The 23639-nt window shown below is 35.9% G+C and overlaps 1 protein-coding gene across 2 annotated transcripts; it reads left to right on the top strand.

Moving 5' to 3' along the window:
- The first annotated feature begins 463 nt into the window (after positions 1–463).
- On the top strand, positions 464–18621 carry LOC306871973 (erlin-2-like). 2 transcript variants are annotated; one of them, XM_079420272.1, is made up of 14 exons: positions 464–563; positions 4033–4083; positions 4406–4510; positions 4618–4699; positions 4778–4824; positions 5749–5810; positions 6051–6176; positions 6566–6639; positions 7418–7476; positions 8044–8135; positions 8263–8352; positions 13088–13167; positions 13374–13590; positions 18249–18621. In XM_079420272.1, the coding sequence occupies exons 3-13, from the start codon at positions 4407–4409 to the stop codon at positions 13551–13553; spliced, it is 996 nt and encodes a 331-aa protein (XP_079276398.1). In that variant the 5' UTR covers positions 464–563; positions 4033–4083; position 4406; the 3' UTR covers positions 13554–13590; positions 18249–18621. The 2 variants fall into 2 exon arrangements, with proteins under 2 accessions (XP_079276398.1, XP_079276397.1); XM_079420271.1 differs by lacking the exon at positions 18249–18621 and adding an exon at positions 14288–15087.
- The last annotated feature ends 5018 nt before the right edge of the window (positions 18622–23639 follow it).

The following is a 23639-nucleotide window of genomic DNA, read 5'->3' as shown; positions in this document are numbered from 1 at the left end:
CAACCACCACCAGTGTGCAGCATCCACTTGGATTTGTAAGTACGTGCATGTTAATTTCCAAAATTCATGTAAAAGCTTTACAGTCATAATAGTGTTGTTATTTTTAACTAAAACTAAAACTATTAAATATAATTTCTGATAACTGAAATAAAGCTGAAATAAATATATAAAATATTATAGGAAACAATAAAAAAAAAACGTTTAAGCTGAAGAACTAAAAATAAAAAAAAATAGATATGAAATAAAAATAACTTAAAATTTCAAAATACCTATAATAAATACTACAAAAGTTTATACATACTAATAAACAATACCGAGGCAAATAAATCTGGGTCAGCTCCCTGACCTCCCTGAAAAAATACTGTTTTTATAGGAAGATATTTGTCGCCATCTAATGGTGTGATGCTCCATAGACATATGTAGACATATTTATGCGACGCTCTAACAACAGTGGGTTGAACTGAAGTGACGTCAGACGCAAAAGAGCGTCGCTGTATTTTCCTCATCGATCGCAGGTGTCTCTACCGGCCATCAGGAAGGAAGGAGTTACAGTACATACTTAGGTAACATCTCTATTTCTTCGCATACATCCACAAAGTATTTTTTCCGTGTTTTAATCTAGCGTTGACAGGCTATCTAATGTATTTTGTCTGTATACACATCTTTTAAAGCTAGCTAACGTTAGTCATGTTTGCTATCGGTAAGGTTGCATCTTGTCGCCGGGAGAATGTTTGTTATTTTGACAAAACAGTAACTAATTTCCAGAACTGTATCTGTATCGATAAGTTAGTTTGACGCGAAGAGAAAAGCCACATCCGGCGGCAACTTCTGGTCACCGCCAGAAGTCATGCATTTAACGAACTATAGTGTCTTAAGTCAAAGTTACTGTTTGTTATTGTGTCTCTAAAACCCGGGCTTTGCACCTTGTAGTGCTGGTTCACAAAACTGAGGTTTTCGTTTGTGATATTTATAAATAATACACAGTCAATAAAATGGACAGTTGCATGCAGGTTTAGTTTGTGCTTGGTTTTCAAAGTCACATCAATGTCAGTGCTCCACATGCTCTCTCAATCTGCCATGAACCCTAATGACTGTACTTTCCCCTGGGTTTCACACTAATAATGCTGTTAACTATAGAACACACACAATCCTTCTAATCATCCTCATCAGATATCGACCAGGCTGGAAAATTGGCTAAGACCAGCAACCACTTTAGGTTGTTCAGCCAGAGGTGGGGGACTCGAGTCGCAAATTTAAGGACTTGTGACTTGCTTGACTAAATAAAGAAAATGATTCGACTTGATTTAGACTTGAGACTTGACTTGACCTTCATGACTCGACAGGACTTGACTTTATAACAACTCTAATTATTATTATAAATCATTGCGACATCATTTGATAAAACGCATTAGTTCCGAGTCTGCGCAGTTCATAACACGAGCACAGGAACACAGCACGACAAATACAGGGAGCAAGAGAATCTCGCGAGATGTTTGTATTTGGATGTTTTTTTTTTTTTTTTTTTTTTTCGAAGAACTATAACATACAACATGTTATCAAGAAACAAAATAATAAAATAAATAAAAATAAAAGGATAGAAAGACAAATTACAACAAATAAAACAGTAGCCAGGGGGAGGAAAGTATTAAACTTAAAAATAAACAAGAAATACATATATACATGTATATATAAAATAAAATAAATAAATTGTAAAATTCACAAACTTTCAAAGTTCTTACAGCTTTCTTATTCACAGAGTCTCTGATACTGTCAATATAAATACATATTTCAGTTAACAAAACCATAAAAATGGGGTTTTTATTGGTAAATTTACACTTATGAATGTAAAATTTGGTCAACAGAATAAGTAAATTAATTAAGTAAAAGTACTGTTCCTCTTGGTTAGGATAGTCAGTAAAGCCAAAAAGTACATTTTCCCATAAGAGTGAAAAAGGTTTTAAACAGTGAATATTCTCCCTAATAAACTTTTGGACCTTACACCACAGTGTAACTGAGTATGTACAGTGCCAAAATAAGTGCAAGGCAGTTTCCTCGTATTCATTACAAAAAGTACAATTGGATTAACACTTCCACACTGTATGCAATTACAAAGCCAGGACGTCACCACTTCATAAAGAAAGGTATGTTAGCTTGTTCGTTAGTTGAAAACAGCATTGGTCTTAAAAATCATCTTAGGTGTGTCATTAAATTAAAGTGATTATAAATTATTAATCTCCTATTTGTAATTAATGTCAAACTTTAATTTCGCTGGCGTTTGTCTCTCAAAACAGTACTTTAGTGTCGAGTAACTTTACCCCTCTTTGTAAATCAATATATGGAATTCTACCACAGTGTTTTATCGATTAGTTTCTCTTGAACCCAAAATCCAAGACATGTTGTCAAAACGGCCCTAATATGAGTTTTTATATTTAACATACGATATAGTAATATTTTCAGCGCGGCTGCTAACAGTTTCCTTCAACCCACAGCTAGAGTTACGCGCGTCTCTAAGCAACACACTGAATACTGAACGAATCCGGGGATTTGAACGAATCGGTTGAGAGATTCAGTGGCCCGTTCTTACTTGTTCATGAACGAATCAACTGTTTTGAATGAATCGGTTCAATGAACGCTTCTGTGATAAAGCAGTGACTTTTCCACCTCTTACTGGCGGCATTAATGTCATATTTCTATATAAAAAAATTTAAATTATTTTTTTCCACCAACAGAACAAACAGAAAACAAAAACAAAACAAAAAGTTTAGGCAGACCTTAAATGCACAGCTGTCAATGTAGTTCTTATAAAGATAAAATCAAAGAAATCGATGTTACAGGGGAAGATACATAAATATTAACAGCAATAGGCATCTTGTTTTGAGCCATGATGACAATAGTTTTCAAGAACAATGTAGGCAATCATGCAAAATGAAAGAAACAGTCCAAATAGGGTGTCTATATCCGATGAAAATTGTGGGTCCATTTTATTTCTGATATAAGGGGTGATTTGTAGTCATTATTTTAAATTGAATAGCATGTTTTGTTACACAATGAAATTCTTTAGCGTGCTCCCAGACTTCACTGGAGATATTTAGTGCAAAATAATTTTCAAACATCTGTTAAATATTATTTGTGTCTCCTAGGATGGCCAAACTCAATATAACACAAATATGAGATACATATTTTTATCTTGTATTTTTACCAATATTTTCTCAGTTACAGACTTATCAGTATACAAAGTAGTATTTTGTATTTTCAAAATGTTACGTTTCAAACATTATTATTTAAAATGTATAACTAAAAAGTAAATTTCTGAGGAAAAATGAACAAGGTCACGTGGCAAAAATATATTTGTTCCTGTTTGATACTGTGACTTGACTTGACCCTTATCAGGACTCGACTCGACTTGACTTGCTTGATTAGTTTGTACTGTGACTTGAAACTTGCTTGAGACTTTATGGTAGGGACTTGAGACTTGAACATGTGTGACTTACCCCCACCTCTGTGTTCAGCGTACTACAATAAAACATTACATGTATTAAGAATTGTTAATAATTTTTACTAAGTTGTTTTGAGATAAATATTCATCTTTTTGTTGGATTATGTCTATTGTCTAACTGCAATTAGTAGAACACAACATGTTTCCCACGGTAGGATGAATGGCTGTTACTGTTTGTAAATGGAAAATAAGTGAATGGGTGCCATAAGAATGAGAGTTTCAAACAGCTGATAAAAACATCACAGTTATGGATTACTTGTGGATAAACTTTAATAAACACCTTGTGAAGTGAAAAGCTGTGTCTTTATAAGAAACAAATCCGTTGATAAGGCGTTGTACCTTAAAGACAACTTTTTAACTGGAGGATGCAATATTATGGAGAGAGAAATCGTATTTTAGCTGAAAGCAGTGGTTTGAAGTTAAAATATCTCAAAGGTGAATTGTCTATTACAAACATGCAACTTTTTTCACAAGATGTTAATTGATGGACTGGAGTTGTGTGGATTATTGTGGTTATTTTTATTTTTTTTAATCAGCTGTTTGGACTCAGACGCATCCATTCACTGCAAAGGAGGATCCAGTTTTGAGTAAGTAATGTCATGCTTAATTTCTCCAAATCTGTTCAAATGAAGAAACAAACTCATCTACATCTTGGATGGCTTGAGGGTGGGGTTAATAGGTTAAAGGAACACTCATTTTACAACTCCCCTAGATTTACAACCATCATAATGATCTATGCTAAGCTAAGCTAAAAGTGCTACCGCCAGACACGGAGATCGGCTGAATGGATTAAAAAACAGTAAAACTCAACTGTTTAACTCTAGGGGAGTTATAAAATGAGCCTATTTAAAAAAAAAAGTGGAGTGTTCCTTTAACATATTTTGGTTAACATATTTCTTTTGTGTTCAGAATGACATTGGGAGTAGTTGCCTCTGTGATCCTCGCCATAGGAGGAGCCGCAGTGTTTTCTGCTCTTCATAAGATTGAAGAAGGACATGTGGGTGTTTACTACCGGTCAGTTACTTAAAATTTTCCAATAATCTGCTTCCAGAACCAAGCAGATGCTGCAGTGCAGATCACTTTCTACTTTGTACTATAGATGTGTGCTTCTCTTCTCTCAGAGGTGGAGCTCTGCTGACCACCACCACTGGCCCTGGCTTTCATCTGATGCTGCCGTTCATTACTACATTCAAGTCTGTACAGGTAAATGACAGACTTTATATGTATATTTGAACTTCATAGTTTTCTTTTCCTTATTACATCCTTTCTCTTTTTATACAGACAACCCTACAAACAGATGAAGTAAAGAATGTTCCATGTGGCACAAGGTGAGGTACATTTTTCATAACTCCTATAAGGTGCAGTCACATTAGACTTTGTGTTCTATTCATATGCATGCAGAATGAGGTTGAGAGCCACATTTGCATAGGCATTCGGCTTCCTCTATTGCTGCATACCAAATTCAAGTTTGGTGAACTCTTACCTGCATTTCTGTCTAGCCAACATCATATATGTTATTTTGCAATGTTTAAGCCTGTACACACATCAGGTCAGCAGGTCATGAGAATCCTAGACTGAAGGTTGCAACTTTGTTTTGGAACATAATTTATGAGCAGACACTTGAGAGTTGGATCTAGAATTGATCTACTATAGAGTTTAAGCTACAGTAAGACATTTAAAGCTGGCTCAAAACATTTCACAATTCTGTTCCCTCTTCCTTTCCTTCTTATTTCCTCTCATCTCTCAACTGATCTATAAAAATAAAACTGGCTAACGTCCAGAAAAACTGGTTAAAAATAAATCCCAGAGATTTTTCAAATCGTTGCTGTAAAAAGTTGTAAACAATGAAATATTAATTGATGATTATGTGTACTTAATGTGGCTAAATGTGTTATCGTATGTGTACACTATTGTTCAGAAGTTTGGGTTCAGTAAATTTATGATTGTTTTTGAAAGAATTATCTTACCAAGGCTGCATTTATTTGATCAACATTACAATACAAATAGTAATATTGTGAAATATTATTGAAATTTAAGTTGTTATATACAGCTGAAAATTGAGTGCAAACTACAATACATTCATACATTCTGTTCATAACACAGATAGTCAGTCTTCTATTACAGATCATCTCATGCTCTGATCAACACGTGCTGTTTTTAGAGAGACCCTGTGTGAGATTTCCTTTATTGCTTTTGCTTTCTGGAGTAGATTTTCACACTCATTCTTACATAACGTGTTTTTTGCTTTGCAGTGGAGGTGTAATGATCTACTTTGATCGCATTGAGGTGGTAAACTATCTTGTTCCATCAGCAGGTAAAATAACTATTTGTCATTTACAATGTAGAACCTCAAAAAAAGCTGTTGTTGTAGGGATGGACAGCTGGGAATGTTTCCCTGGGCCCTGTAATGTGGGAGGGCCCACTAGCCTACTCGCCAATAAATGTTTTATCCTGCTCCCCATGAATTTTAGCAGTGACCCAGACTATAACTGTCATTTATTTTATGTGCCCTATTCATCTCTCTCTCTTAACATCATTGTCTACTCTGCTGCAGTTTATGACATTGTGAGAAACTTCACTGCCGACTACGACAAAGCTCTGATTTTCAACAAGGTACACCATGAGCTTAATCAGTTCTGTAGTGTGCACTCACTTCAGGAGGTCTACATAGGTCTATTCGGTAAGTGATGGGCTTTAATATTTTAATCAATTTATGCATATTTGTCCCTACTAAAATGTAAAGACACTGAATTTGCTAGGAAAGTTTAGCAATCAGAAAATAACTCATTCAAATAACTCCTCTTAGTAATTAATTAAAATTTGTAGAAAAATAATTTGAGAATTTGAGCGAGATTATAATAGCATTAGATTTAGTCCATGATTGTACTTCACGATGGTGTGAGGGTAGTTGTCAATAGTTACAGCCCTCTAGTGTTAATGTGGAGATGTTTGACGTTGTTAGTAGCATAAGCTTCTCCAGTGCTTTTTACTTGCGGTTGTTGTGTGTGATGAGAGAGCAAAAATTTAGGTGTAAAATAATCGTTCATTAAGTGGCCTGTTGTTTCTTAGATCAAATAGACGAGAATCTTAAGCTCACGCTGCAGGAGGATCTAACCAGCATGGCCCCCGGACTCATCATTCAGGTGGGACTCAACTTAGATTGGTTTAGCAATTCATTCTATTTTCTGTTCAATTCCACTGAGTTACATTCATATCAGCATTTAGTTTTCTGCACGGTTTATACATTAACAATTCTTTCAAATTCAGGAAAACATTAGACCTAAGATACGGTGCGGCAGATAAGCTCTTTGTGTATTTGTGCATGTGTTTGTCTTTCTTTATTTAGCTTTTGTTTGGCAGATTTCCTTCACCCAAATCCTTTTGGTGCTGGACCAAGTTTTCACAGATTCAAGCAAAGACTCTTAAAACAGCCTTTCCCATAATCAGCTGTGCAGGCAGTATATTTCCATTGTTAATATTTCTCATCTGGAAGCACTAAAAATATGCAAGTCATCAGCTCGTTGATGACACTGAGATCACCAATAAACTGTTTCATACTTCCTTGTAGCCTGAATTCTGTTAGCGTTTGTAGCTAATGTGTCATTCACATTATGCACATTGAGCTGTGATTCACATGAGGAGTATTTGATCATATTCACTCATTTTCCTCTGAGATAAATGTTTGTTGGTTTTGTGTGCTCATGCTTCCTGCTTCTTTAACTCCTTTCCCAAGGCCCTTCCAGCAAAAACAAAAGATACATTACGTAACAAGGTCTTTTTGTGAGAAGATTGCTCTGCCTTTTTAAAGTCAAAGATCTAATTCGATTTTTGTTTATTATGAAAAGTGATGTTTGTGTCTGCCTGTTTTTAACTATTTTCTCTTTCCTTTATCTTTCTTCTGTTCCTCTGTCTCCTAAGCAGGCGGTCCGTGTCACCAAACCAAACATTCCAGAAAGCATTCGCAGGAACTATGAACTAATGTGGGTTTATGAGAACTTCTTGCACGTTGTGTGTAATAGCGGTTAACTATACGATTTTGCTAAATGGGTCCAAAATTAACTAACACCTCTAAGCAATCAGTGGACTGGGTAATAAATCCCCCCCCCTCTTATTTTTGTGTTGATTAACTTTGAGGAATATTACACACATATGTCCAAATAATCGGATACCAATAGTTAACAATGAGGTTAAATGGGGTTAACGTTATCATAGAAAACAGAAGTTTGCATTTTCTACATTTGTGTTTTTGTGTGTTTTAATCACTTGCCACTTCCATTAGTTAGACTAAATGTATTATGTTGCAGTTCCTAATAAAGATACCAGCCAACTGGCAAGTAGTATTGTACTAACATGGCTCATGGTGGGTCTTAATTTTGGACCCTGGTTAGAGCTTACATACTTGTCATTCTATTTCTGAATTGTACAACTGTATTTTGGTGTTATGTGAGAGAATTGTCAAGCCTTATCAGTTGAACTTAATTGAAAAAGAATCTGTCCTTACTTTCTTTTTGTGTCTGTGTGTGTGTGTGTCTCTTTCTCTCTCTTAGGGAGGGTGAGAGAACGAAGTTACTGATTGCAGCTCAGACTCAGAAGGTTGTAGAGAAGGAGGCAGAGACCGAGAGAAAAAAGGCTGTCATCGGTGAACAAAGATGTTTTTCTTAGTATTCAGCCTGATGAGCTAATTTGGTCTTGTGGGTTGGATTTTGATGTTGCAATTAATGTAAAAGTGAAAGTGTTTTTTTTTTTTTTTTTTTTTATGTGTGCAGAGGCAGAGAAGGTGGCTCAGGTTTCTGAAATAAAATTTGGACAGAAAGTTATGGAAAAAGAAACGGAGAAAAAGATCTCAGAAATTGAAGGTAGGTTAATGTGTTTTTGTTCAAATCCTAGACTGCAGTGTAGGAAAATGAAAACAGCCTTGATTAAACACATGGGGTATTTGGGCCCTGAACCTATCAAAATATAAATTTATTGCAAAAGTTAACAGTAAATGTTTAGAGGAAATGACTGCTTAGCATTATATAGAGTACCTGGTTCATAAATAAAATATAATCTCATACAAAAAGTCATATTCACTACGATTCAAAAGTTTGGGTCCAGTAGATATACTGTTATTCAGCAATTAAATTGATAAAAAGTTACAGTAAAGACATTTATAAAGTTACAAAACGATTCTGTGGAATAATAAATAAATGCTGTTTTCTTGTAATCAAACAATTCTGAAAAACAATGTATCACAGTTTCCACAAAATTAGCGAACAGCACAACCATTCTCAACATTAATAATAAGAAATATCTCTTTAGCTCCAAATCAGCATATTATTTCTGAAGGACTACTAGAGCAGTGCTTCCCAAACCTGTCCTGGAGGACCCCCTGGCCTGCACATTTTGTATGTCTCCCTAATCAGACACACAGTTTAGTTCTTGCAGTCTCTACTAATGAGTTGATGAGTGGAATCAGGTGTGTTGGATAAGGGAGACACACAAAAGATGCAGGGCAGGGGGGCCTCCAGGACGGGTTTGGGAAGCACTGTACTAGAGTAATGACTGCTGAAAATGTAGCTTTCCCATCACAGGAATAAAGTCAGCCAGCACGATCACTTGTTTTTTTTGTTTGTTTGTTTTTTCCTTGTAAAAGTGGAAACGACTTACACTAGCCTACTCCTTCATTTATGGTCATATAAGAGTAAGACATTATTCAAAACAATTCAAAATATTTATTTTATTTGTGTACATTCACAATAAAAAAACAAAACGTACTTTTGTGAAATAAAGGAAACAAACAGGACGCCGCTTTTTTTTTTCTTTCGTTTGGTTAATTCATTAATTTAGAAAAATATACTTTTCATATGGGCCTAAATATTTCTCTTATTTATATATTTATATATATATTATAATATAATAATTGTTTTTCTCCATTCGCAGAAGCGCTGCAGGTGCGTGAATCCTCACGTTCATGTTGTTTATGCTGCTTTTTGCATGTATAAAATTAATCCCTGGAAAACAAATTTAGGTATTTTTAATGGGTCAAAGCCACCTATCAATTTAAATTTAATTTAATTGTAATTTAACATAATCTTGTCGGTTAACGGTTAATATGCTTAACGACCATAGGAGAAATAAAATATCCGAAATGAATATTCCAGTTTCCTATAAACGTTAATCAGAATAATAATAATAATACAACTGCTCCTGTTTATGATCATTGCTTGTTTATCAACAGTGGCCTATCTATCTAGTCTATAACAAAGTACAAAAAAAAAACTCGACACTTGTTAATAAAAATTATTTTATGTAGGCCTATACAGTTTAATAATTGGCCTATACAGTTTATTTAATAATAATGAAATAAATGGATGAAGAACAGGCTACTAGCCTAGCCTATAATTTACACAATAGGAGAAGTTATGTATGGAAACAGCTCAAGGGCATTTTTTTTTTTTGCGATACACCAAAACTTATGCGACAATTCTTTTTTTTTTTTTTAGGGATGACGTCATCATGCACACCATTTTATCGGTAAAAGGCCAGTTGGATGGAAACAGGCTGTAGACAGCAAATTTCGCAAAGTTTTTTTTAACGCATATTCTCTTTGTCGATAACAAAACAGCACAAAATCTGGATGGAAACTTGATTAGTGACTGTCAAGGCACAGAAAAATATAAAAAAACATTGTCAAAATGGTCCATCTGCCATCAGTGGTTCAATCTGAATTTTATGAAGCGACTAGAATTATTTTATTTGCGTACAAAAAGTAAAATAACGACATTCAACAATTCGTCTCCTCTCTGTGTCAGCGTAGTGCCGTTTTGGAGAGCATCTGATGGACGCAAAGTGTGTACGCTATTCTCTTGTCATCAGTAACGCATGGATAGAGAGAGGAGACAAATTGTTGAATAAATGTTGTTATTTCTACTTTCTCTGCGTACAAAAAGTATTCTCATCACTTCATAAAATTCAGATCGAACCACTGATGGCAGGTGGACTATTTTGACTATGGGTTTTTTTTTTACACTTTTCTGTGCCTTGACCGTGTCATTTACTTGACAGTCACAAGCCCCGTGGGTTTCATCCAAAATATCTTAAATTGTGTTCCGAGGACGAACAAAGCTTTTACGAGTTTGGAACAACATGGGGGTAAGTTATTAATGACAAAATTTGCATTTTGGGGTGGAGTATCCCTTTAAGATGATCATTCGGCAAGGACAAGATTTTGCAATACAGACCAGGATTTAGATGTGTAAAATCATGCTTTTAAGTTCATGTTGGTCATTATTCAAATAATTAGCAACAACTGTCAACCAAACCAGCATGCAAATCATTTTTGAAAAACTTTATTCAAAACTTTCACCAATAGTCTAGGAGTTAATGTAAAAATAGTTGAAAATGAAAAAAGACAAAATTACAAATGAATGTCATGTGATTCCATGCAAAGCAGGTCATTATCACAGTGCAGGACCTCTACAAAACAAGCCAGTTTGTCCACTGGGAGTTACAAACTTTGTTGCAAACTGCATTATGTAACATGTATATATCAATTTATTATTCATTATGACTGTACACAGAATTGTTCCAAAATCTGGTAGAAGTTCAATTATTATTATTATAATTTTTTAAAATTTAATTTAAAGTCGGGCTCCTACTTTTTTATGTCCCTAGGGCCGGGCTTCGGGCCAATATTAACGTCATAGTTCAGACGCGGACCGGGCCTCGAGCCTGTTTTAGGCTTCTCCTTATCTTTATATTTTAGACATCCATCAATTATTGATGAAAAAAAATTGCCGCGCTGGTGGAAATAACATGAGTCCGTGCTGTCAAGAGCGACTCGACGGTATTTAGTGTGCTAAAGTTTCTTTAGATATATTTATCATGTCTGTGAGGCATGTATTTCGGTTCATTTTTGTGAACGAACGACAGTCGCGCATCACAGATCAGATTTAATTTATCACCTGAGGAGAGTGAGTCGAGCTGACTGACATGAGTGAGGTGAAAAAGACAAGACGATGGCAGAAGAGTTTCAAAACTAAATGTAAAAGCACCTGTTTTAAAAATATTTTTGGATTTTGAAAAGGATGTTGACCTGCCATTTATCTAAGGTGATTGTAACAAAGTTCGTAGGTCGGGAAGAAGGAGGCGGGAACCGGCAAACATTCAAGAATTTAATAATCAAAATAAACAAACGCCCCTCACGGACGACTGCCGCACACAAAACACAAACTAAAATCCAGGCCTGGTCCTCTCTCGTTTTCCACTGTCGTCACTCCTCCTTTTATCCTTCCGGAGCTCCTTCGTGGGACTCGAGACCGGTGAGTGGCGCAGGTGTCGCTCATTATCATTGACTCCACCGGCCTCGTTCCGCTCCCACGGCTCTCGGCCCCGCCCCGCCCCACTCACTACTACAGTGATATTGGAAGGTCTATTTATTTATTTTTTAAACATTCGCTTCTCATTTAGCCTATTTGGTTCCACAGTATTTGCTGATTTTTATTTTATTTAAACTGATATTTTTCCCATTATTTTACATCAAGTTGTATGCAGTCCGTGCCTCAACTTTCCATCTCACTAATAAACGTTCTGTTTTATAATTATTTGTTCCTCAGTCTTGACTGATTTTCAGCTTTATAGGCCTAACATGCATATTTAAAATTTGTAAGTTATCTGTTATTTTATATTAGGCATATAGCATGGTGTATTTTTATTCGTTTTGTTAATAAAAGCTATAATGTTCTATGTTGTATTTTGTTGCTTGAATTGAATTGAAGCAGAATTGCCGTTAATTTAAAAGTGAAAATAAAATACGCACGGTGCTTTTACAAGCTATAAGCAAAGGAAAGTGAGAACTCAAGAGAACTAAAAACAAACAACTGCTTGATGCCGAATTGCCACTAATTTAAAAGTGAAAATAAAACGCGCACAGAGCTTACAAGCTATTTAAAACCGAAGGAAAAGAGAGAAGACTCAAACTATGTCCACCCCCCATCCACCGAGGTGATACCGGTAAGGTTATCCACGCGGCGATTAACCAGTGGGAAAATTTCCTCACTGTCACAACCCTACTTGATGCCTTTTTTTCTCCTTTCGGAATCCTTGCTGAACATGCGTTGGAAATAACAATGGCATTGTCCTCCTCTGCCACCGAGAAAAACTTCCAGACCGGCGAAGACATGTTCGCAAATGATGACGTAATGAGCACAACACATGCTGAGAGTCACTGCAGTTAAAAGCTGCAATCACTTGCACTCTGAAAGAAGATGAATCTCAGATAAATCAGACTGATCGATTGATTTACCAGCAAGCATACTTTATCGGATCTAGTTATCGGATTTAATTTATTTATCAGAGCAATAAAAATGACGTAATTTTCTCTCATATCAGTCGATAATTTATCGGTCCGATAAATATCGTGCATCCCTAATTAGAATGATAGGAGATGCTGAGGTTTAAACGGCAAACTGCCTGAATACATTCCTTATCATAAGAGTGAAATACAGTGCTTAGAATGCTGTTGACAATCCCTCATCACACAGCTCTGAATTTTGCTGTGGTTTCTGTTGTGTTGATATTGCTTTCCCATTTGTCTCACTGATTTTATAGACGGCGCTTTCCTTGCTAGGCAGAAAGCAAGAGCAGATGCAGAGTTTTACACCGCACAGAGAGCAGCTGAGTCCAATAAGGTAAACTTCTAAAACTCCACCCCATCATTACTGTGCTCATTGTTTAGTGAATGTTTTCATTCTCTTCTCTTCTCTTCTCTTCTCTTCTCTTCTCTTCTCTTCTCTTCTCTTCTCTTCTCTTCTCTTCTCTTCTCTTCTCTTCTCTTCTCTTCTCTTCTCTTCTCTTCTCTTCTCTTCTCTTCTCTTCTCTTCTCTTCTCTTCTCAGGTGAAGCTGACCCCTGAATATCTCCAGCTGATGAAATTTAAGGCAATAGCAGCTAATAGTAAGATTTACTTTGGAAGTGAGATCCCTCACATGTTCATGGACTCTGGACCAGGAAGCTCCTCCTCAGCTGCCTCCAAAGCCATAGACGCCCTCTCAGAGGGCATACTGGACTTGGAATGACGAGAGAAGTTGTGTAGCACTGAGGATAAATTAACAGGTAATAAAAAAGCCTAATGGCAAGTCATTAGACTGCATTTGTACAGTCAGTGCAGCTGAAATCACTTCAGTAAAGTAATATGGTTCTGTATCATTGGGACCGAAACTCTATACCTGCAACTATACCCTGGTGAGTTGATCACAAGCCAGTGGTGGTTAACCAGAGTATTATACTTTTAAGTAGAACAGTGTGTGGGAATGTGAATTTGAATGTGAGATCATGTTTGTAAAACTTTTTACACTGAGGAATTTGAATGATGTACTTTCAAGACATCTTGGTGTCTTGAAGGCTTTTATACCTCAGGGATTCTTTTATTTGGTTTACAGAATTAAAATCTGAATATGGACTAGATTAGAATAGTGTTCTTAATTTTATTGCCATTTGAAGTTTTACTGACTGTTCTTTTTTCCAAATTCAAATCATTTGGCAACAAAATTTAGAAACCTATCCTAATCAAGCTGTCCAAATACTGAGAAAATCTTAAAAGTAGTAACAATTTATAGTGAGGAAATGGATGTGTAAACCTGCAAAATCGTAAGGTCATCTGAAAACTGTGTAGCATATAGCTTTTATTAAGTACAGTATCATATCATTTTTATCAGTTGTGTGCAGAGTTTTAATTTGAGTTTATAAGAAACTTTTAATCTTAAGTGATGTACAGTACACTTTAAAATGATATCCCCCTTTAAATCGCCAGGCGTTTTGTGCCTTGTCCAGCACAGCACCCAGAGAAGAGTAATCGCATATACTCTCCAGTCGTTTTCACATTTCTGTGGATTTTGGAGACTACATTTAAAAAGAGTCTTTGTTGCTGTCTCACCACTGACCTTTAGAAAGCAGCATGTCTGTGGGCTGTTTCTCACTCATGGAATGTTGATTCTGCTTGATATTGTTAGTCATATGTGGAATGTTTTCTGTAAATGATTTCAGTTTCCCTTAAAATGACGTTCAAACAAAGGCTTTTTTCAGTGTTAAAATTGTTATATACAGTATGAAGATCATGTACAGTATCTTATTCTAGTACCTCCAGATGTATGGATCAGTACATATGTACTGGATCAGTAGCTTGCTTTCATTTGTTGTCAGAAATATAGGCTACTTGTTTATATTCATGCATATCTGAATAAGACAGCAACTTGATATATGTATAGATGTTCCTAATAATGAACAGCATATCTTACATTTGTGTATTTGAAATGATCTCCTTGCTGTTACGGTCTTTTGGATGGGGTTTAATTTAGTCAGACTGTTTAAAGGGTCAGGTTTACTTGAACGCAGTTGTGTTTAGGCCTGAGAACTGGCAAGTCTTAAATATTGTAGCAGATTGTAATACTTTGTTCAAAACCTCAGCGACTCATCAGAGCTTCCCAAAGACCTTTACTGTTCATGTCTGTGTTTTGCATGAGCACTGAATGTGTGCTGAATCACTGTCTGTTTTTAATGTGTTGTCAAGTTCACAATTTCTTTATTTCATGTACATTAAAAATTGGCTATGTATTGGGTGCGTAATTGTTTATACAGTAAAGTTTTCTCATGAAGTCTTTGTGTTCAGTTTTAATAAGTGACATGCTTAAAGTAAATCCATATTTAAATTAGGGATGCATCGATCCGATACTCAGGATCGGTATCGGTTCCGATACGGTCATTTCCTGCAGATCGGGTATCGGTCAGACGAGACCGATCCAAATCCGATATTGTGCGTATACTATTGTGTTATTGTTAAGCCCCACGAAAGGCACAAAAACATAAAGCACCATAAAGTTTTCGTGCACTATATTTCAAGTGTTCTAAAGCTGTTCCATAGTTTAATTTGAGGTACAGATGAATATTTAAGTCTTTAAATTCAAGTTCAGGTAAATTAAACTCTTCTCTCCGCTGCGGCTGTCTGTCATCCTCCATTCAGCATTCAAACTGCGTGTCACGTTCAGTTACTAGTCAAACTCTCTTCGAGAGCGCACAGTAACTGAGGTTTAAATCAATAAACTAACCCGCAGATTTAAAACACTATGCATCAATATCTTTTCCTTTTGTACTTTGAACTTTTCTATGCGGACTCGGAGTGCTCTGTGTCGCTTCAAGCGCATCATTCTGCGTGCGGGATGCGCATAAGCGCTTTGTGCCGCTCTGTATTGGAGCCTTTCGTATCATAATACTTTTGCGCAATGAAAGATAATAATAATAATCTTTCATTGTTCTGAAAGAATAATCTTTCTTGTTCTGTCCTATCTATCATATTTTGCCGCCTTCATTACTGTGCTATAGATTTAAAAGAAATGTCTTTTAATTTTATAGTATACATTTATATATAAATGCATTTGCTTGTTTTTTCATGAATGTATTTTACAACAATACAAAGAGTAATCTGTACCATTTTACCTTATTTAGTGCTTCATTTATTCACTTTTATTTGTAAATAAAAATGTATCACTAGGTTTTATAAAATTGTGCACCCATGATTTTTCTACAGTATCTTTTGCTGCTGAATTATCCACTAACCTAGTTTATAATAGTATTTTTGTCATAGATTGATTATAAATTTGTTATTTTTAATTAAAATTAAGTTATCTAGATTGTGTTTAACACACAAAAGAGTGACGATCAGGTCACAGAGAAGTATAGAAATTCTACATAGATTAAAAAAAACTGCGCTGGTATTGGATTGGTTCTGAAAAAATGGTATCGTTGCATCGCTAATTTAAATTATAAAGTATATCTAAAGCAAATACAAGGTAAATACATATTTAAGGAGAAGTATATTAATGTGTTTCATACAGATTAAAAAAAAAAAGTTGGCATGATGAATGTAGAAATATCTGCCAAGAAACAATTTGGCAGCTGTCAGATTTACTCTCCTTGTATTTACTTTGTGACATGCTGGCTTTTAGAAAATCCTTTTTTTTATAACATCTGGGCAGCCATGAAGCACTACGGCCATTAAGAGCATGGTTTAATTTTCCCTCTTTATTCAGATACCTGGAGTACAGTAGATACCTGTAGAATCTCACTGAGAGCATTACAGGAAAATAAATATGCTCAATGCTTTCTTGTGACATTTCCCAGTGATGTTGGAGAAGATGTGGTGTTCATAAACATCAGCTTCATAATAATAGAGAACAGCTGCTCAATTTAATGCTAAAGTGGTCTTGGAGTATAATTTCAATATAGCCACAGTTTTATACAACTATAAACTCTCCTTTTTAAATGTACCCTCATGTTGTGTTCCAGTCGTTTTGACATAGAGAGGATTTTGTCATTATATTGCACTGGAACCTACTGATTTTGCTTATACAGGGAATAACAGCTTCCCAAATGCATAATTGTTGTTCTTTGTTGGAATTGCAGCTTGTTAAATATGTGGTTTCTGGTCAAAAATTACTAGCCACAAAACTGCTCATAAATTATGCTATATTATTACAAATATTGGATTCAGACAGGGTTTGTATTTCTTTTTGGAACTTACTGGTTGTAGGCCTCATTGATCTGAGCTTATGCACTGTGTTCATTTTTATGCAAAAAAGAGAGCAACAGTTAAATATTTTATCCCTTCCTCGATCATGTGACTATAAACCTAATCTGAGACCTTCAACCTGACCAATCAACCGCTTTCCCCACTGTACTAAAGTAGTGACAGTTAGAGGATCCTCCAGGATACACATCTTGGCCTATACAGGCTATCATCACTATCAGCACCTCTGTGTCCTTAGGAATTCCAAATGGCCCTTTTGTTAAGGAACTGAGGTGTGGGATGGGGAAACAAATATCTTTGCTGATTTTCAACCCTACAAGTTGATGAACCATTTGGATTTGCAAATTGTTTATGTGGTATGGTACAAAATATAATAAGCCGTATTTTGTTTTCCTGTAAAAGTCTGCCTATTTTAGGTCCACAGAATTGTCATGCAGCATGAAAAAACAGCAGTTATCATTCATTTATAGGTGTCTGGACTCAGTTTCACAGTACCACTACCACATTTGCAAGTTTTATTGCCCGTTTGTTGTAATTTGTATTTGTTCTGCACTAGTTTCTTCTGCTACCCTGGAGAGAAAAGATCACCTCAAATAAAGCAGATCAGTATAGTTAGATGTACTGTACAATATGATTTGACATTATAATTTGATCCCCTACACGTTTTGAACTAATGGCATTGTCATCAGCTAAAAGGCATGCAGGCTACTTTACTTCCTGAACAAGTTCACAGTACCCAGTGCACTCCCAGGTCAGAATGACAGCTTTCACTTTACCAGTTTTTCTTGCAAATTGGGCATGTTTTGAGCTAAATTGTCAGTGTAAAACCACCCTCACTTTGTTTTTTATGCAGACTAATTGCTGTTATCTAATCTGTCAAACTTTTCAAGAATTTTATTACATTGAACTATGTTATTAGTTAATGGTTAGTTTGAAGTGAAAAATAATTCTCAAGAACTAAACATTATTAGTTCCAGTAGATCCTTGGTTGCTGTTATTGATGGATTGTAATAGTGTGTTTTCTTTGGAAACCGGTGGCCCTTATCTGTCTCTGAGTAATGGATAAATTATGAACATTTCCAAACACCTACACCAGATGGTCTGATACTTCTATAAAACCTTAAGGTGTTGTTTACAATGCCAAATTTTGTAGCTGTCCATGATGGTTGTATGTCTATGATATTGTGTGCAGTATTCACCACTTGCTGAAGAGTCCTGTCAGCCACTGAAGAACACAGATGATGATGTAATGATCATCAATCCATGATTGGCCCAAGATCCACCCAGATTGGCCCAAAGATGGAATCCAATTGGTGGGCAAAGGTATAATGTGTGTAGGTCTTTTACTTGCGCTTATGCAAAGTTCACTTAATTTATCAGAATTTAATTTCAATTTTAGTCTAGCTCCATGTTCATCTGACTCCAATTTCAAGTGATCATTAAGTCTAGGCTGTATTTCTAATTAAAAACTGATCACAAATGTCGATTATGTATTAATTTAGATGTTTGATTATTCTGGAAATCCCATCATTTCAATTATTCGTTCATTAACAACCTGGTATCCCATATGGTCCATTCATTGGTACTTTCGGTATGATCTATCCTGTATGCAGATTTTCACAGACTGCACTTTAATCTACTAGAAATAAAGATTTCAGAAGAGATCAGTATAAATCAAATATAACAGTTTAGTCAGGTAAAAATATATCATGCCAACTAATTCAGAATTAAATTGTTACAATTCAGATAAATACATAACATCAATTACTCAAAGATGAAACTAAGAGATGCATACCTGACAGCAGAAAGACATACAGCAGCATGTGGAGAGCTCTAATGCAGAGAGTCAAATGTATTGTGTGGGGGTTATCTGGTTATAGAAGCCCAAAGTAGTGTTTTGTCACTGTACTAAGCGTATCCTGCAGCTCCATATCATCTTCATCCTTGGTGATTTTAATCACTGCAGACTGGAGCTTTCTCTCCCAGGGTATGAACCGTAGCCTATATAAAATATGATACCCGAGGAAATAAGATTTTAGATAAACGCTACAGGAATGTGAAGGATGCATATGTGGCCAAGCCTAAACTGCGATCATAGTAGATCAGCCATTTCCTCTCATGGTGACTCAAACCTAAGAAATAAAATCAGTCAGATCATTAGCTCTTTGCTGATCGTTACTAGTTATTAGCCTTTTGCGGATGGGTTCCATATTAGGCCAGGACTTCCTTTCTGGCGAAGTCGTGGCCTAATGGTTAGAGAGTCGGACTCGTAATCCAAAGGTTGCGGGTTCGAGTCTCGGGCCGGCAGGGATTGTAGGTGGGGGGAGTGAATGTCCAGCACTGTCTCCACCCTCGATACCACGACTGAGGTGCCCTTGAGCAAGGCACCGAACCCCCAACTGCTCCCCGGGCGCCGCAGCATAAATGGCTGCCCACTGCTCCGTGTGTGTGTTCATGGTGTGTGTGTGTGTGTGTGTGTTCACTGCTGTGTGTGTGCACGTTGGATGGGTTAAATGCAGAGCACGAATTCCGAGTATGGGTCCCCATTCTTGGCAGTATGTCACTTCACTTCACTTCATATTAGCTACTACTTTCATAGTGTCCCATGATTTCCTGGAATCCTCAGTTATAATTTTGTTCTTTAATGTTTCTGTTTTTTTCTAGTCTCCTTCAACAAAAAGTGAAAGTGAAAAGTGAGGGTGAAGGTGATATTTAATTCCTTTTGAACTAATTTTAATTCAATTTTATCTTTGATAAAAGCTAACTTATTTGTTATATAACTTTTGTTACATAACATATATATTAGGAAATACAGTTACAGGTCATTCAGGTCATCTCATTCACTGTGTCCACACAAAAGTTTATGTAATCTGTTATTGTCTCTGTGGCATCCTCAACATCCATTTCATGAAACAGTTCCCAGTCCGGGCAAGCAAAGCAGCCCTTTAAAATTTGAATACTGTCATTGGACCAAACAGAAACAGTCTTTGTCTGTGGCTTTCTGTTTTAAAAGTGTTCTATAAGTTGGAATCAAGTAGACTCTATTAAATGTAATTCAGATTAGAGACTAGAGGTTGCCCCACACATAGCTAGTTTGTTCTATATTTAAAGATATACAAGATATACAGTATGTGTACCAAAAAGTCTACGGGTCTTGATGGAATCTCTAATGAATTTACTCCAGCATTCTGTCCTATTTTTCAGAGGTCTTTAGATTTGCATAGAATTCCTCCTTTTTGGAGAGAAAAAAAAAAAAAAACTGTAATTACTCAGATTCCCAAGAAAAATTGCCCAGATGAGAATTGTGATTTTAGACCTGTGGCATTAACTTCAAATATCATGAAATGTTTTGAAAGAGTAGTAGTAAATGTTCTAAAAGAGGAGGTTAAATTATCACTTTACCCGCTTCAGTTTGCTTATAAAGCTCGATGGGTTACTGAGGATGCCATTAATTGTATCTTTCATTTGGTAAATACACATTTAGAGGACACCCAAGCATATGCACGTTTACTTTTTATAGATTTTAATTCGGCATTCAATACACTCCAACATAAGATATTAAGTGGCAAGCTGATAGAATTGAAAGTGAACTCCTCTTGTATTAAATGGTTTTATTCATTATTAACAAATCACACACATCAAGTCAGGGTCAATAATTGTTATTCTGAGGTGAAGATTACTAATACGGGGTCGGTGGCACCGCAAGGTTGTGTTAGTTCACCCATTTTATTTACGTTATATAATAATGAATGTGTCTCAGGTCAGGATGATAATTTTTTTTTAAATTGAATTCTTCTTTGATTTTAAATGTAAATGTCCTATAATAATATTGAACAAGTTTCATCGCACAAAAGCGTAGCAAGAACATCGGTAAAATAGTCCATGTGACATCAGGGGTTCAACTGTAATTTTACAAAGCTACGAGAGTACTTTTTGTGCGCAAAGAAAACAATAATTTATTCAACAACATAATTTAATGATGGGGATGGTAGGATGATTCCAAGGGCCCCGCATGGGAGAGGGGGGCCTGGGACATGTTTTTTACAGAGGGGGACCCGAGTCAATGTTCAGGGGGCTTGGAAACCATAGGGGCCAACCATAGCAAAGCTACCTGAAGAACTAAGCACAAGTGCACCTAAGGCAAAAGCTGCTTTAAACGCAAAGGATGATCACACCAAATGTTGATTTAATTTATCTTAGGATACATCTTGTTTGACATTTATTATTTGAAGAGCAAATTAGTGCTGTCAGGAGCAGCTTTTTACATCTCTGGGCTATCATTAAATTGAAGTCCTTCTTTTCCAGGAATGACTTGGAAATAGTGCTTCATGAATCATGCCCTTAATAGATCAAGGATTGACTGTTGTAACGTGCTTTATATCGATTTACCTCAATTATCTCTACAGCTGGTGCATAATGCTCCTGCCAGATTTTAAGATTCTGTTGTTTGTATTGTGGCCTTGGTTGGGCTTGTCCCTAAATAATCCTTTGACCCCCCTACTCCCTATTGAGACAGCTGAGATTCTTTTGTGGTTGTTTTGGCCCCAAGTTTGTGGAACAGTCTTCCATTTCAGGTTAGGTCTGCCCCTTTTTTGTCTATTTTTAAATCAGTTCTTAAAACATTATTATTCTTTAGCATGTATTATTGTCTGGGGTCTTGAATTTTGTCATCACTGATTGATTCTTTGTTTTTATTTGTCAGTGTATTCAGTACTTAACTAAAACAACATGTTTTGCATTTAAATGTGATTAAAAAATAAAGGGAACCGAATAGAATTGAATAGTTCAAGAACCAACTTCATAATGCATTCATCAAAATGTGCCTCGGACATAGTGAATGAGAGGCACCAAATCCAAAACCATGTAAGCCTGGAATAGAATATTACAAAAGGAATCAAATGTTAGTTGGAAAAAAAATATATATATATATATATATTATATTGGAATTCAGTACTGTGTCCTGGGAAATGAGTCGCTTTTCTCTCTCAGTGTGTGGTGAGTAATGAATTGGAAGCACTCAGATAGAGGACGTTTGAGTGATCCATTCTTCCTATTTTCACACATAACCAAGACAAAGGAAATGACTACCAAAGCAGTCTTGGACGGCACTACCTCACCATATGAAAAAAACAAACCAACAACAACAGTTAAGCTGTGTGCTTATAGCATGTTTTGTAAATGAAAAGCTTATACAATGAGGTATTTATGCTCCTCCTCTGCTGAAGTGAGAGCCTTGCCTTCTACAAAAATAAAGAACTGACAATGTGAACGATATTTAAATTTGGCATCTGATCTCTGTTGCTTAGTAACAAAGAAGGAGCAAGAGAGTATTATTGTGTTCCCACAGTCGCAAGGTCTCAATATAGTATGAACTCCACACAAAACATACAATTACTAAGGAAACTGTCATATTCTATATGTGGTTGATATTAGTGAAAATGTTTAAGGATTTGATTTATTTGAAAAGGTATGATGACATTGTTTCACATTCATTTTTGCAATCTTCAGCAACAAACAATAATTAAAGGTACAATGAATACACTGTAAAAAATGATCGTGATTTTAACGGTAAAAAACTGTGAAAATGCTATGGTAAAAACCTGTTACATGGTTAACGGAAAGTTCCTGTGAAATTTACAGGGAAAAACCGTAAACTGACATTCCCAGAATTCCCTGCGTACCATTTCAAATTCTGTTTGAATTTGACGTTTCGGAATTTGTTTTACAGTGTACAGTAGTATAAATAAAGACAGAGCTGAAAAGTAAATAATAATAGTAAGTAAATAAAATAAAGTATGAAAAATCATTAAATGATGCATATTCTACCAGTGTTTTAGGACACTTTATCCAAAAATTACATTAACGTTTGGTCATAATTTAGGCTACTTACCCTCATTTCGTCTGTATGAAACTTGTATGAATTTCATTCCTCTGTGGAACACAAAAAATATATTCTGAACAGTTTTAGCTGCCGTTGACTTCCATTGTATGAACAAAACACTGAGGTATTACTCAAACTGTTACATTTCTCAAAAGCTGATGCATCCACAGAAGAAAGAAAGTCATACAGTCTTTGATTGATATGAGGATGATAACATTTTCATTTTGGGCTTTATGCCTTTATCCCTTTAACATTTGCTAAATTTATAACCATGGCATTAAAAGCAGAGAATGACTTTAAAATGGTTTTCCCTCAGTGATAATGCTTTATATAACGTAGTTCGTCGTTTACTTAATGATCGATATTGAGTAACATTTTAGGCACAGTATTCCCAGCTCCTTTGTGCACATAATGTCATTTATTAAGTGGCATCATTTCGCTAGAACATCACGATCCAATGCTGCTCATATTATGCGGTTAACAGCTCGAGTGACCTTGTCTTTAAAGTTGGTAAAGTTGCTCTTGTGGGAGGAGAGCATCGGTTTTCACCGCTGTGGCTCGCTGCCTGTACCAAAGCTGTGTCAGAATGAAAGTGATCTTCACGCCGTTTGCATCACAAGACGGCACATCTGGAGGACATCATCACAGCTGCAGCTTCATTCGCGGTTATGTAGAAACAACAGTAGCTAGTAGTCCACAACG

This window comes from Barbus barbus (assembly GCF_936440315.1).
Source record: "Barbus barbus genome assembly, chromosome: 6".
Classification (NCBI taxonomy): Eukaryota; Metazoa; Chordata; class Actinopteri; order Cypriniformes; family Cyprinidae; genus Barbus; species Barbus barbus.
This window is presented reverse-complemented; position numbering and strand designations above follow the sequence as displayed.